The sequence below is a fragment of the Taeniopygia guttata genome, chromosome 19 (genome assembly GCF_048771995.1).
Source record: "Taeniopygia guttata chromosome 19, bTaeGut7.mat, whole genome shotgun sequence".
Lineage (NCBI taxonomy): Eukaryota > Metazoa > Chordata > Aves > Passeriformes > Estrildidae > Taeniopygia > Taeniopygia guttata.
The window spans coordinates 3485031-3500717 of NC_133044.1; the positions used below are offsets into that span (position 1 = coordinate 3485031).

A 15687-nucleotide genomic window follows, 5' to 3' on the forward strand; every position below is an offset into this window, starting at 1 on the left:
TAGACCTAAAAGGTTTTTTTTGGTTTTGTTGTATTTCCCCTTCACTCCTCCCTGTTGTCTAATGACTCAGAGCTGTGAATTCATTGCTGTGCTGGGTTTGCACACAGGGTACCCCCGCTCTGTCCCAGCCCGGCATCGCCGCCGACGCGCTGCTGAAGGGAACCATCACCCGCCTGGCCACCGAGGACAGCAGCCCAGAGAAGTGCAGAGAGGAGGCCTCAGCCAAGGGCCATGTCATTTATGAAGGCAAAAGTGGGCATATTCTATCTTATGATGGTGAGTATTTGTGTATTCTACCTGATCAAAGTCAGGTTCTGCTTTGATAATCCACAGCTGAAGTGTTTCTGCTTCCAAGCAAATGCGTGTTTAAAATACAGTTCAACTATTCCTTTGCCATTTATTTCCTATTTGTCATTGAATGTTTGTATTCTGAAACCAGGTTTAAAATTACCTGTATTAAAATAAAAATAAATGTATCACATAACTTTAACCTTCAATTGAAATATTGATAAATAAGTAACTTAACAAGTAACGTTTTGACCAACTATAAAAGATCTTTAGATTGATATTTAATCTTACAATATTACACTGAAGTTGTGTTGTTTAAATATTAATAACCTGTGGTCTCATTCATGTAATATTCATGTGTCCTTTTTTGCTGTCCACATTTCCTGACCACACTCTTGTACATTTTTCCAGCTATTAAAAATGTCCGTGAAGGAACAAGGAGTCCAAGAACTGCTCATGAAATTGGTTTAAAGAGAACCTATGATACAATGGAAGGAAATATAAAGCAAGGGATGTCACTGAGGGAGTCTCCAGGGTCTGCACCACTGGAAGGTAAAAACATCTGGTTCCAAGGTGTTTATTTTATCCATTGATGTAAGAGCATTTAGAGTTACCTTAGGGTGCAGATTAACAGGGAAGTTAGATTTAAATCACACAAATGACCAAATCCATGCAATAGCTCTGCAGTTAGAGTGTGCTGGAAACAGGACTGGAGTAGATCCCAGTTTTCTTTCTGTTTTAGCACAACTGCTGCTATTGCAGGTGGCACTTCCTGCGCTCAGCACATCTGACAGATTTCCCTGGCTCTCCACAGTCCCAGTGGTCCTGTGGAGCTCAAACACTGGGTCACACCAGCACAGCCTCTGCCACACCCTTTAGTTAAATATTGGTATCACACTGCCCTGACCTTATGCATTCCTGCAAAAAACCTCTTTGAACTGCAGGATCCTGCTTCAGGGCATCCCTAGTGCTGTGGTGTTTTAATAAACTGTAATCAAACAAAGCCTGCAGAGGCCAAGGCAGGTCATTATATAACTTTTCTGATTGTTTTGTAAATACAAATGCAAGAAAATATTTCCTGCCTCAACCATGGAGCCTGGCTCTCTTAAAAACTCTCCTTAAAAACATTTTGTCCCATCTTTGGGTAGGCCTTAGAGGATATTTTGTGGCCATGTCCATCAGAGAGAACAATCTGAATGTGAGATTTGTAGGCTACACACTGAAATTTAGTGTTGCCTCTGCGTTGCTGCTGTGGTACTTCCATGCTTTGTCTCATCAGTGACACATTTTCTGTCTTCAAACGGTGAAAAATTATGAGCATTTTGTTTAGATTCTTACTGTAGACACAGTAAATTCATCTCTTCCCCAATGATTCAGTATAAACTTTGATAATGTGGAGCATGCTGAGGCATATTTGGATTTTTTTTTTCTTGATTCCACTTCCCACCATGAACACCTTCCTTTCTAGGCAAGGAAAGTGGAGTGTGAGAAAATCAGTGACTGCCTTTGAAACAAAGGTTAAGCTTAATTATAAAAAACACCTCCTGTTTTCTAAATATGTTAAAACTTGCAACTATGCAATAGCACAAATACTTGAACTGAAAGATTATTTTTTTAGGGCAGGAGGTGTTTATAGCATGTTGCTGCAATGCCTGGCATACTGAGGCTTGGCCCTCTGGGCACTGCCAGGCTACAGATACCATCTCATGTGAAAGAAGGAGGGGGTTTGTTGGTTTGGAGGTTGGATTTGTTTTAACACTTGTTTAATTCTCTAAATTACCTTCATTTTAATTTTAGGTTTAATCTGCCGAGCACTGCCTCGGGGAAGCCCACACGCTGAACTAAAGGAGAGAACAGTCTTGTCTGGCTCTATAATGCAAGGTGAGGTATTGCAGGCTTAAATAGGGGAGCATTAATTAATCCTCAAAAATCTGGATTTCTGAACCTTAAGCTCTTATTAACTGTGGGAGCTGTGTTAAAGGTGGAGCTTATTTTATGAAAAGTTTTCAGAGCATAAATCAGCAGCTTTTTGATATGCTGTATTCAAAGCTAGTCTGTAAATATAGATTTTTTTTCTTATTGGAAAATAAACTTTTTAATATGAATACTTGGTAATTAGCACCTTTGTTTTTCCAATGGACATTAGCAAATCTGCAGATGCATTTATTTCTTTTGTTTCAGCATCTCAAATAACATGGGAGGTTTATTTATTTTATTTAATATATTGTTCAATATTATTTTTGTGATGATTTTTTTTAGACTTTAAGTATCTTACCAAAGACTACAGCAAACCAAAGTTTCACTGTTATATGTAATAAGTTACTCTGCTTATGAAAAAAGAGACTTAGCAGCTATAAATACCAGTCATGTGACCCTTTCTTTCTATAAAAGGCACACCAAGAGCAACAGCTGAAAGTTTTGAAGAAGGTTTGAAGTACCCCAAGCAGATCAAGAGAGAGTCCCCTCCCATCAGGACGTTTGAAGGAGCCATCACCAAGGGCAAACCCTACGATGGGGTCACCACCATAAAGGAGATGGGTCGCTCCATCCATGAGATCCCAAGGCAGGACCTCTTAAGCCAAGAGAGTCGCAAGACTCCTGAAATAGTGCAGACAGCCAGGCCAATCATAGAAGGCTCCATATCTCAGGTAAATACAGAAAGCACTGTCACACTCACACAGCTCAGGCTGCACGAGTTTTTTCCACAGCATGACTTTAACATGAACTTTTTCTCCTCTTCAGGGCACACCCATAAAATATGAAAGCAACTCTGGCCAGTCTGCCATCAAACACAATGTAAAATCTTTAATCACTGGACCAAGCAAGCTGCCCCGGGGAATGCCTCAGCTGGAAATGGTGCCAGAAAACGTGAAGGTGGTGGAGCGAGGAAAATACGAAGATGTGAAGACCGGGGATGCCGTGCGGTCCCGTCACACATCCGTAGTCAGCTCTGGTCCCTCTGTTCTCAGGTCAACCCTTCATGAAACTCCCAAATCACAGCTGAGCCCTGGGATTTATGATGATACAAATGCTCGGAGGACACCTGTGAACTATCAGAGTCCAATGTCCAGGAGTTCACCTATGATGAATAGAGTTAGTGAGGGTATGTCATTCCTGTCCACAGTAAGACAAAAAAGCTTTACTATTTGAATTTTTATGTACTCCATTCTTCTTTATTTTATTCTAGTGGCTTGTCTCAATTTGGAAGTTGGCTAGAATGAATTTTAGAAGGCTGTAAGATGTTAATTAAAATAAGAAAATTAAAATCTGCCATAATAGAAGAGGGAAGTGGGAATGCAATTCAGTCTCAATTTGCATTTGATTATGGATCACATTGAAAGTGGTACCTACAAGGATAATGTTTTAAAGGCAGAAGCTATTCCTGATTTTAAAACATCTAAATGAGGAAGATGTTTTAGTGAAGTATAAACAATCTTGGTTTTGAAGTACAGTTCCTTCAGCAGAAGTGTTTTTTGATATAAAATATTTTCTGTGCTTTGTTGTATTGCAGTCACTGAAAATGTTCCTTGGGAACCAGTGTATTTTTACAGTTAAATTTTCCACAGAGAAATAGGCATTTTATTTACTTGGGTTTTTCATTGCTTTTAGCTGGAGTATCTTCTGGGAAGTCAGCAAATCATGAAAGGAAGAACACACTCACTCCAACACAGAGGGAGAGTGTGCCAGCAAAATCTCCAGTCCCAGGGGTTGATCCTGTAGTGGCTCACAGTCCTTTTGACCCTCACCACAGAGGAGCAACTCCTGAAGTCTACAGAAGTCACCTCCCTCCCCATTTAGATCCTGCTATGCCATTTCACAGGGCTCTGGATCCTGGTAAATACATTTATGTTGGCTTTGAAATACTGTGATCTTTGATGCACAGAAAGGATACCTTTATAAGGCAGTTATCAATGGCCAGATATAATTTATAAGGTTATAAGTATTTATTGCTATGATTTGATTTCAGTTTAGTGGTGATTTAATATCTAACCAAGATACTTAGTAAATTAGTACTGTATAATGTTGTAACTTCCCTTCAGAGCTGCCAACTTGCTTCTGTTTTGTTAAAAAGTTCACCGTATTTATAGAAAAGTATTCATGGAATGTATTAAAAGCTTTCAGGAAAGCTTTGCAAAGAAGGATGTGGAAGAGGCTAGAGAATTAAAGTGCAATTCTATATAATTATATATAGGCTTATATATTCTATATAAGTCCTCTGTTCAAGACTGATTATTTTCACTGAAGGATTATCAGGTGATATTAAATACAGTGACTTCCTTTTAACCTATTCCTCAGTTTACTTCTGTGAAGTATTTTCTAAGTTCTTTAGGTGTTTCAGGCTTTTACATTTTCAAAATTTCGGGATTTATAGTTCTGTTAAAGTCATCCCTCCAATCTGGATTGTTTAGCACTTCCAGAGTGCATGCAGTGCAGAAATTCAATAAAACACCAGTATTAAAATGCTATTTTCACTCATTTGGCACCAACTAGAAACACTCAATAGCACCTCTCATTGAAGCTTTACAAACACCTGAAAGTTTTATTTAATCCAGAATCATCCTGCTTCCTAAATGCCTTTTTTTCCCTCCTTTCACCCTCAGCTGCTGCTGCTTACCTGTTCCAAAGGCAGCTGTCCCCCACGCCGGGGTACCCCAGCCAGTACCAGCTGTACGCCATGGAGAACACGCGCCAGACCATCCTCAACGACTACATCACCTCCCAGCAGATGCAAGTGAACCTCCGGCCCGATGTCACCAGGGGATTGTCCCCCAGGGAGCAAACTTTAGCACTCCCTTATGCAGGAGCTCGAGGTGGGCCTGGCTCTCTTTCTAGAATCCTCTGAAAAGTGTGTTTTGGCTGTGCCAGCTGTGGTTTGGATGCACTCATACAACGCCATGTGTATAAATGTGTTCATCCTGTAGTGATCATGGATGTCTGACAACTCATTTGCAAATTGCTTTTTGTGGAAAGGAAAACCACCTCTATGATCAATATTTTTAAGGAGAAGTCTCTGAGTGTTACTGGTGTTCAAGAGCCAGATTTTTTTCTACTCATTTAATTGATGATCAGAACCATATCTAGCTCATCATCACACTTCAGAAAAGAGAATTATATCAAAATGATAACTTCTTCAAAAAGAATATAAAAGCAACAGCCAGCAATGTAATGTTTGTGATAATAATGCTAGTAGTTTTATTTTTTGAGTAATACCCAAAATTGCTAAAAGGTGGGATTATTGAGTAGAAGTGTGCATTTTTCCAAAGGGCAATTAAAGGGAGTACTACAAATGCAAATTCTGACTTTGTATGTTCCTAACTTGCTGATTGCCAGATCTAAGAGAGTATAACCAGCTGGAATATAGCCCTACAATTGCCTTATTCTTGTATTTTCTCCACCAAACATTCATTGCTGACTGTGTAGACCATGTCCTGGAGTGGCCATTCTCACGTGTGTCATCTCCTGACAGGAATTATTGACCTGAACAACATGGCCCCCACTATCTTAGTGCCTCATCCTGGAGGAACCAGCACCCCACCCATGGAGAGAATCACATATATCCCTGGCACCCAGCTTACCTTCCCTCCCAGGCCTTACAACCCTGCATCTCTGTCACCAGGTAAGAGCTCTCATGGCTTGGTGGTGGTTCTAATTATCTGACGTGCTGAGAGAGTTGACCGTCTTTATTCAGCTTTCATTAATGCCATGTTTTGATGTTTTCTCAGGAGATGCTTTTTGCATGCACCTCTCACTTGGATAGCTAAGGGGTTTTGATGATATCCTGTGTAGTTACAGTAGAAGCACTGTCAAATTCTGAATTTGCCTCATTCTGTCAGGTTTTTATTTGTAGTAATTTGATTATAATTCACTAACCCTATTTTATACGTGTTGAAGGGTAAAATTGGGGTCTGTAAGCTGTGTCGTTTCTAACTGTATAGCAACCACTTTAGTAAAAGGCTTTTGAGCCTTCCACTGTCACTGTATGTTAAGCTTTTGTCTTCCTAGATAAGTGGATAGTCTTGAGTGGAATTAAAATGTATTTGAGAAATTTTGCTGCAAGAGTATGGCAAAAAATATAGGCAAGTGTTTACATTATCATGCTTCGCTTAAGGGTGTTTATTTGCTCCTTAATTTTACCTTGTGGACATTCCAGGACACCCCACCCACCTGGCAGCTTCTGCAGCTGCAAATGCTGAAAGGGAACGGGAAAGGGAAAGGGAGAAGGAACGGGAAAGGGAGAGGGAACGTGAACGAGAGCGGGAAAGAGAACGAGAACGAGAGAGGGAGAGAATCACCTCAGTCCCTGCTGAGCTTTATCTCCGACCAGGTGAGGGCACATGGATACACCTGGATCACTTGTCTTGTACACTGTAACTGCTCATTTTGTGCAGTCACTGTTAGCAAATACCATTTACAGTTTGCTTTTACTCTGCACTTCAGGCAGATTCCTGTTGCCCAGCAGTTCTGGTCATAATTACACCTTCTTGAACTTTCTCTCAAAGCAATGTAACACCTAAAGAGGAGTGAATCCTAGTTGTCACTGGCACATCTTGTATGTCATTTAGAGTATTGTGAACAGATTTAAATCTTTAATACATACCATCACATCCAGAGTGGTGGAGACAGCTGGGAAGGGATGTGGAGGAGACAGCATTGATTTACAGTGCTACACTGTTGTTAGAGTAATAATTTCTTTTTGTTTGTTCCCCTCTACTGTGTCCTGCAGGTGCAGAGCAGCCTGGCAGACCTGGCAGTCATGGATACGTCCGGTCCCCATCCCCCTCTGTCAGGAGCCAGGAAAACATTCTGCAGCAAAGGCCAAGTATATTCCAAGGAACCAATGGGACAAGTGTAATCACACCTTTGGATCCTGCTGCTCAGCTACGTATCATGTATGTTTTAGAAGTTAATGTGGCACAGATATCTGTTCTAATATTTCAGCTTATTAAAAAGTGCATTTAGTGTTAAGGATATTTCGCTATATGAAATATAGTGGATTACTGGATATATCAGAGCATTTTCATCAGTGCATTTTGGGTAGAAATTAGTGTCAGAGAAGCTTTGTTTTATTGTGTTCATGGCTCTAGTTCTTTCCATGTGATGTAACTGAGGCTATTCAATGTTTGCCTATAGGCAGCTCACCCCTGGAGCTCCCTCTATCACTCAAGGCTTGCCAGCTTCCCGTTACAACACTGCTGCTGATGCCCTGGCAGCACTCGTGGATGCTGCAGCCTCTGCTCCTCAGATGGAAGTTGCCAAAGCAAAGGAGAACAAGCACGAAGGAACCAGAATAGAAGAGAACATGGGACGCCGGTCAGCTGTGGTGACTGACCAGCAGCAGATGGAGCAGAAGACCCTGGAGGTAGAAAAGAGGCCTGTGCAGTGCCCCTATACATCTGCAAATTACTCTGGTGGCAAGTCCCAGGGCCAGACTTCATCAGTAGTCTATTCAGAGGCTGGTAAAGAGAAAGGACCTCCTCCTAAATCCAGGTACGAGGAAGAGCTGAGAACTCGAGGAAAGACCACAATTACTGCTGCTAACTTCATAGATGTGATCATCACTCGCCAGATTGCTTCAGACAAGGATGCTCGAGATAGGGGCTCTCAAAGTTCAGATTCTTCCAGTAGTTGTACGTATCTTAGTAACTCTATACTTCTTTGCTGTCTGTCTTAGCCTTTAGGGAAATTATGTGAAATTATTCAGATGTTTAATGATAAAATATTCAGCTCTGCAAAGCAGAAACCCTTGATAGACAAATACAGTTTTTGCATATAGTTACTCTTGCAAAATCAGAGTTTGCTTTATTCAGATTCCATGCTACAGCATGAATGCAGGATTGTAAGAGTAACCTTTTCAGAAGTCAGGAAACTGAAAATTACTTGGTTTATGTTGGAACACTGTTTCATGGAAGTATTTGTATCACCATGGTTATCATGAGAAGGCAACAGTGTTTTGACTTTCATTCCCTGGTGCTATTTTACTAGAAGCACTGGTGTTGCTAAGTATAGGCAACAAACATTTTCTGTCATATTTACATCTTATTCCACAATCTTTGCTTGATATTCAGTGTCCTCACACCGGTATGAAGCTCCTGGAGATGCCATTGAGGTGATCAGCCCTGCAAATTCACCTGTACCTGCTCAAGAAAAGCTGCAGCCCTATCAACAAGAGACACCCAAACCAAGCCAGGCAGAGAGTAAGTTCATCTGCATGTGGAAATACTATCACAGTCACCTTTTTTAGATTTGTAAGCACAGAAGTTTCAAACTTTGAAGCTTTAACAGAGTGACCTTTTCTTTTTCAACCAGCTGACCCCAACAGGCCATACGAGGGCCCCATTCACCGCTACAGGACACAACAGGAGCCCCCCTCACCCCAGCAACCTCCACCTCCCTCTTCCCAGGCAGAGGGGATGGCACATGTGCCCAGGACCCATCGGCTCATCACCCTTGCTGATCACATCTGTGTAAGTTTTATCATTCTGCCTTTTATTTGAGAGTAATACAAAATACTGTATCTGAATTTATAATCTCATTTGTTGCCATCAGGCTTATCTAGTTCATGAATAGCTACACTGAGGCCAGTGTCTAACCAAGAGCTCTTTTCTATTTCTTTTGGTGACATCCAGCAAATTATCACGCAAGACTTTGCTAGAAACCAAGCATCTTCTCAGGCCTCTTTGCAGCCTCCCACCACTACATTCCAGAACTCCACCCCTGCTCCAACACCTGTTTCTGGCCGGGCAAAGACCTCGAACCGCTACAGCCCCGAGGCGCAGCCACAGCCCGTGCACCACCAGCGGCCAGGGGCCAGAGTGTCCCCTGAGAACCTCTCTGACAAGGCCAGGGGAAGGTAATGCAGGGATTCCGCCTAACTGCAAGTTTAATTGATGCCCAGATGTGATATTGATATAAAACAGTGCAGTAATCTTGGTGTAGATTGGAAATAAAGGTGCCTTTTGATCGTATTTTTAGGCAAAGTCTGTCTCCTACTCTTTTGCCAATTGCTTGGTTCCATAACATAACTTATAACTGTTTTACCTTTGCTACTTCTCTTAATTTCCAGTCATGTAATAACTTAAAGCTTACCAGAGTTATTATGGACAATGCATAGTCATCTTTTTAAGATCACCAATCTTACTAAAGCATGTAACATATAACTACACACAAGCAGTTCTGTAGGAACTGTAAAATTACATGAGTTAACTACTGCTGTACATGCATTGAGAGTAATTATCTGTCTCTGAATTGTGGGTGTAGGCCTGGAAAATCTCCAGAGAGGAGTCATGTCCCCTCAGAGCCCTACGAGCCAATCTCGCCACCTCAGGTCCCAGTTGTACATGAGAAACAGGAAAATGTTCTTTTGCTTTCCCAAAGAGCTGAGCCTACTGAACAGAGGTAGGTGTAAAATTGACTTTTAAAAACATAATTCTGAATCTTTGTGCTGCAAACTGTGTCTTTATTAAAGAGCAGCTCAACCGACCTTTCTCTGGTGCCACAGGCAAGTTGTTAATCACTGTCAATCCTTCTGCACTAACATCCAAAACTTGCTATTTGGAAGTTGCTTTGGGAAGGCTGAGGGAAAGGTCACATGTTGGTGCTCTGTCTTAAGTTTCTTGGTGCAAGCAGAGTGTTCTGTGTCACATCTGACAGAATGTTAAATTCCTTGTGGTTACCAGTTCTGTAAAACTGAAGTGAGTTTTGAGAAAGGTTACAAATTTTCATTAAATCATTCAGTCTTCTCCTGTCTGGTTGGATTCCTGGATACTGTCCTGGTGGAGAGGGGAGGAACCCAGGCTTCCAGTACTCATGGTGCTGGAGCAGATAATCACTTGAAAAATCACTAAGCTAAAGAGGTTCCAGGAGGAGTGAAGTGGGGTGTCCATGGATGTCCCAGTCTGTCAGATCTGCACCATAAAACTGCACAGGACCTTCACGGGCTCCCTGGCAGTGCTGGTGTCTGCAAACATGTGGGAGATGCACACTGGAGTAGGTGTACCTGTGTTTGCCCTGCTGAGGAAGGAAGAGCACCCAAAGTACTTATTTAAGCTTCAGGCTGGTGAAACTGATTCTAATTTTCTTGGGGTTTTCCACTCTGCAGTTGCTGTAGGACTATTAGAGTCCATGATGGATGTTAAGTAGATGCAAAGGGATTTTCAGGAACATGGCAGGGGATATTGCACTTTTTAGAAATGTAAGGATCTTGGGCTAGGAAAGCTAGATTATTTTTTACTTCATTTTTAGATTATTTTTTAATTTAGGTGCAACTTGTTTGTTTTTTTTAATTCAAGCTTATTTGTTGGATTGCTGCTGCTTAGGCAAACTCAAGTTATTATTGAGCCCCCCAGTGCTTCTATGACTGTTAGTGGTTTCTGCCTGACTGCTTTTGGGAAGATTTCAATGTGCATCTTACAAGTTCTGTCTCTTTGACACGTGTTGGTCTTGGCAGGACTGACTCTCGCTCTCCAGGCAGTATCAGTTACCTGCCTTCGTTTTTCACCAAACTTGAGAACACTTCACCAATGGTAAAATCCAAGAAACAGGAGATATTTCGAAAGCTGAACTCATCTGGTGGAGGTGACTCTGACATGGGTATGCAGGACTTGCCTTTTCTGTCCATTTTTCCAGCTTTAGCTTTATGTGACTTCAACCTGCAGATGTCCTGACCTAAATATGATCAAATAATACAAATTAATATAAATCTATTAATATAAAATGCATATAATAATCTATGATCATAGAACTAGAAGACTAGGTTTTTTTATATACTTTTGTATGTAGGACTGTCACATCATTTTAACACTTAATTTAAGAGGTGAAAACCACATAATTAATGAGAGAGTTGTTAACACCAGACATTGTTCTAACTAACTGTGTCTGTAATTTGTTTTATATAAATACTACACATTTTCCTATTTGGAAAGGTGTCTTGAAACTAAACAGTTTGTGTTTTCTTGGCCCTTATGATTATGTCTTTTAAACAGCATTTTAATATAGTTCCAGTAATGAACACTGACATGGTGGAATATGATACCAGAACTATATTTTTCCTTTTTGCTTGTGCAGTAGGGCTACTGCTGATCACTTAGTGATCATCAGTACTGAAAAGTTCAGTGAAATGTTATGTTTTAATTGCAGCAACTGCTCAGCCAGGGACTGAAATATTCAATTTGCCAGCAGTCACTACCTCAGGTGAGTTCTTCAATAAAAGAAAGAACATACGTTCCAGAAAAATGTAATGTCTTTAATATCTTAAATTTATACTCTTTGGGGAGTCCAGTAGAAGAGGAAAATGGTGCAAATTTAAAAGCTGATATCCTACATGGAAACTTTATTCCTGCACCATAAGGAAAAGCAAAACGACTAAGTCTTTCCCCACACCCCTTTTTAATTTCTCCGAGATACACCTTTTGCCTCCCTTCCCACCTTTCTCTATGTTTTCTCTTTTCTGCCAGGTGCAGTCAGTTCTAGGGGTCACTCCTTTGCAGATCCTGCCAGTAATCTGGGTCTGGAAGACATTATTAGGAAAGCACTGATGGGAAACTTTGATGACAAGAGTGAGGAGCACGGGGTCGTCATGTCCCAACCTCTCGCGGTGGCTGCGGGCAGCTCCGGCGCCGCGGTACCGGCGAGTAACGAGACACGTAGGGAAGAAGCCAATCCATCTCCAAATTCAGGTATTGCAGCTCCCAAATATCCCATGGCCTTAAAAAAAATAAATAAATCAAGGGTTTGAATAACGTGGTATCACTGAAAATCACTGTCTTTCCTCTGTAATTGGCAGAGGTGGTGTTTGCATTTATCGTCCTGGCTTTTCCAGCAACACTGATGGAACAAGAAAAGGAGAACAGGGTGTCTTGGATACCTAAAGCTTCTCAGTGCTACCTGATAATTTCTAGAAACAAACACACAGAGGCTAAAATGTGGTTGGTGAAATCTGTCTCTTCTGTTGCTAGGTGGGGCAGCCAGCAAGCAGAAGCTCATCGGCAAGTCAAACAGTAGGAAGTCAAAGTCTCCAATTCCTGGGCAGGGATATTTGGGAACTGAAAGGCCTTCTTCTGTTTCATCTGTACATTCAGAAGGGGACTACCACAGACAGACTCCAGTGTGGGCCTGGGAAGACAGGCCTTCATCAACAGGTGAGGAACAGGCTCCTTTCAAAGGTGTTTGCAGTCTCAGATGTTGCACTGTAACGCTGGATGTTGGCATGTGGGAATTTTCTGCAATGGATTTTCTGCTAATTGTCACAACCCAGGCCGGTGCAGATGTCTCAGAACAGCTCGTGTTTTCCCTTTTGGTGCAGGTTCCACCCAGTTTCCATACAACCCTCTGACCATGAGGATGCTGAGCAGCACCCCCCCGACCTCCATCGCCTGTGCCCCCCCGTCCATGAGCCAAGCAACCACTCACCCACAGAACAGGATCTGGGAGCGAGAGCCTGCACCACTGCTTTCGGCACAATATGAGACTCTGTCTGACAGTGATGACTGAACTATGCAGATTTTTTTTTTTTTTAATTTGCGGGTCAAAAAAAGAAATCTATTTTTGACTTGTGCCCACAGAGACTTTCCAAGAGAGCAAGGGCCACACAATGAAGAATTGCTGGAGAGTCTGTGAAATGCCTTCTGCACAGGCTGTGTGTTGGAGGATTGTGGTCAAGAAGGTTGACTTACTAAAGATAAATATGTAAAGAGTTTTTAAAAATGTGGACTATTCCTGCTCTACATCTATTTGTAAAGAAAACCATAATGTCTTTTAAATCATTCTTCTGTAAATAGAGAGTACTTTTTGCAGTGTTTTTTCCCTTGCTATAGTATCTGGTGTACTTATGTTCAAATCATTGCCTAAACTTTGGGGGTCATTTTGTAATTTTTTTTAAGCATTTTCTCCAGTGTAGAATACTCTTCATAACCCTAGCCTCCCTCTCAGCCTAGCCTAACCAGAACCCCAACCTCCCAGCCATCATTGCCCATTTAATGCCGTGCCACTTCCTGCAGGCATTGTGCTTTTATATAATTTTTTTTCCCTAGACACACTTTCTCGGTGTTGTTCAAGCTCTTGTGAAAATGTTGATTTTTAAGACTGACCCCTTAGTGAATTCTGTACATTAACATAACTCCAGTTTGCTGGAATAAGATGATATATTTCTTTGGAATATGAAATTCTGCCACATTGTAAATTTTTGGTGCAGTTGGTTTTAATTAGCAACACTGCAGAAATATTATTGCATGGGTATGTTATGGTTCATTTTTAAAAGGTTAAAGAAACAAAAAAAGAACAGCTTCTGGAGGCATACCTCACTGTTATGCACACTGGGAATTTTAACTGTGCCCTAAAAGCCTATTCTTAGTGTTCTCTGTTTCTGCATTGTATGCAGTGAAAACAGGCTACTAAATTTTACTGTCATATTTAACCACAGCAAATGGCTTTTCTGAACAGAGGCTCTGGGTGGGTTGATAAATCCTTTAAGAAGAAAAACCTCCACATCCCAAGTTTAAATAAAACAAAGTGCTTTTATAGAATAATTGAGCAACGCACGAGTCAACTACATGGCTTCTGTTACAACCAGTTGGAAATAGGTACTGTGATTTTTACCTTCCTCCAATCTGATTTTAAAATCTTTATGTAATAATTATTTTGAAGTCTGCGTCCTAGTCCCTGTCCCTCTAAGCAAGCTTTTGGTGGAAGTCCTTACAAATGCTTGGCTTAACTCCTGAAGTGTGCAATACTTGTTAGGGTGATTTTTATTTTTAAATTGTATATGGTACTAGGAGAGTCTCCTTAATCGTTCATCTGTCAAGGCTTGCTATGATATGCTTGTAGCTCATGTTCACATTCATCTGGGCAGTGATGTCACAGGGTGTCCTGACATCCATCTCCAAAAGCATCTTCATTTTATGCTGCACTGACCTCAGGAAGTGAATTCAAATCTTCCGGGGTAGAAGGACTGATTCACAGATAGCACTGAGCTAGGGGGTGGCGTGGTCTGTCAGATTCCAAACTGCTTTTGCATCTCATTGATCAACAGGGTCTTTGCCTTGGAGTTATTTTCCAGTGAAAAATATTTTGGGTTTTGCAGCTGTATTTGTGATGCGCTGTATGGAAGGTGTAATGCAGTGTGTAACCTTGAGTCGTGTGAGCTCTGCATCCCGTGGACTGTGATGGTCCACTTACAAACAGGAAGAAGCACAGAACTATTTATCAATAGCAAATTTATTTTCAATCCTTTAAGGAAAGTCTTTTAGCCCCAAGTGAGGGAAACAAAATTCCAAAGGAACTCATTTGGAAACTTGAAACTGTTGAAAATACAGAACTATTTTGCTACTTTTTTTTTAAACTACTGCATCACAGTAGATCTGTTGGCAGTCTTAAATCTCCTTGCAGTCTTTCTCTGAGAAAGATTTCTCTCATCCTCCCCTCCTTTACCCTTCTGGCTTGAAGCAGTGACATTTTCATCCTGTTTGTAGACCTGTGCTCTTATTTTAACTATCTTTTTTGCTTCCCACAGCAACATATACTGGAAAATTAGTTGATCTGCCCTTTTTGTAGATTTGAATTTGGAGTGAAGAGTTAAGTTCTATTCTTAAACTCACTTGTTCTCACTTTCTTAGTGTAACAAATACAATGTGAAAGAGGCATGTACAGACAAATGTCTTTGCTACCTGTACAGTAAGTATAGCATGTTCATTGCAAAGCTTCATGTTACTGCTGCAGCAGCAGCAAGATATCCAAAGTAGGATAGTCACAATTTCCTAAGATACAGTTTGAGTGGCATTTGCACATAAAATGTTGCTGCTTTTTTTTTTTTGTTTGTTGTCCAAGTTTTAACTTCTCCAGTGTAAAAACCTCTCCAGAGCCTAAGTTAGGGTTTACCACAATTCCAGTAATCTTCAAGTATGGAATTACATCTGCCCTGTTTCAAACAGGAAGGTGTTTGTAAGTCATGTTTACAAAGTGTAGTTTACTACAAATTTTTACCTGATTTCTGATCAGCGCTTTCACAATGCTTTCATCTTGATATGGTTCGTGATTCTGATATGAAATCATTTAAGACTTGAAAAACCCATGCATCATAATTTCCACACAATGTCTTCACTAGACAGTGACTTCTGGATTCAGACCAATCAATAAAGGGGATCAGTTCTCCACTTGCTTTTCCTGTGTCTCCCTTTTGTTTTGCAGCATCAGGCAAGACCCTGCTCCCAGGGCACTGCAGGGTTCCCAGGTGACCCCACTGCCCTCCAATGCTGCTTCAGACCCCAAACCCAGCACTTGAGGGAAGGTTGGCTCTAATGTGCTAGAGCCTTTCTGTCAGTACAGCCTTATTTTTATTTCCTAGCTTGCTGAGAACAAAGCTGTGTATGTGACTGAAGTTTTCCATGAAGCTTCAATGAACTTCTG

General features: G+C 41.1%; 1 protein-coding gene across 6 annotated transcripts in view; it reads left to right on the forward strand.

Annotated features, from left to right (window-relative positions):
• The window catches only part of NCOR1 (nuclear receptor corepressor 1), a 55020-nt gene extending 39586 nt beyond the window's left edge, over positions 1 to 15434 (forward strand). For all 6 annotated transcript variants that reach the window (XM_072937200.1, XM_041719985.2, XM_072937197.1 and 3 more), the window contains 20 exons: positions 108 to 276; positions 700 to 840; positions 2086 to 2169; positions 2680 to 2936; positions 3031 to 3391; positions 3898 to 4122; positions 4890 to 5099; positions 5756 to 5905; positions 6440 to 6613; positions 7013 to 7178; positions 7420 to 7916; positions 8355 to 8483; positions 8596 to 8753; positions 8916 to 9139; positions 9547 to 9684; positions 10736 to 10878; positions 11425 to 11478; positions 11742 to 11963; positions 12243 to 12425; positions 12590 to 15434. In XM_072937200.1, coding sequence (XP_072793301.1) covers positions 108 to 276; positions 700 to 840; positions 2086 to 2169; positions 2680 to 2936; positions 3031 to 3391; positions 3898 to 4122; positions 4890 to 5099; positions 5756 to 5905; positions 6440 to 6613; positions 7013 to 7178; positions 7420 to 7916; positions 8355 to 8483; positions 8596 to 8753; positions 8916 to 9139; positions 9547 to 9684; positions 10736 to 10878; positions 11425 to 11478; positions 11742 to 11963; positions 12243 to 12425; positions 12590 to 12777 — 3873 coding nt within the window. In that variant the 3' untranslated portion in view covers positions 12778 to 15434. The remainder of the gene's footprint in view (positions 1 to 107; positions 277 to 699; positions 841 to 2085; positions 2170 to 2679; positions 2937 to 3030; positions 3392 to 3897; positions 4123 to 4889; positions 5100 to 5755; positions 5906 to 6439; positions 6614 to 7012; positions 7179 to 7419; positions 7917 to 8354; positions 8484 to 8595; positions 8754 to 8915; positions 9140 to 9546; positions 9685 to 10735; positions 10879 to 11424; positions 11479 to 11741; positions 11964 to 12242; positions 12426 to 12589) is intronic.
• Positions 15435 to 15687: the final 253 nt, after the last annotated feature.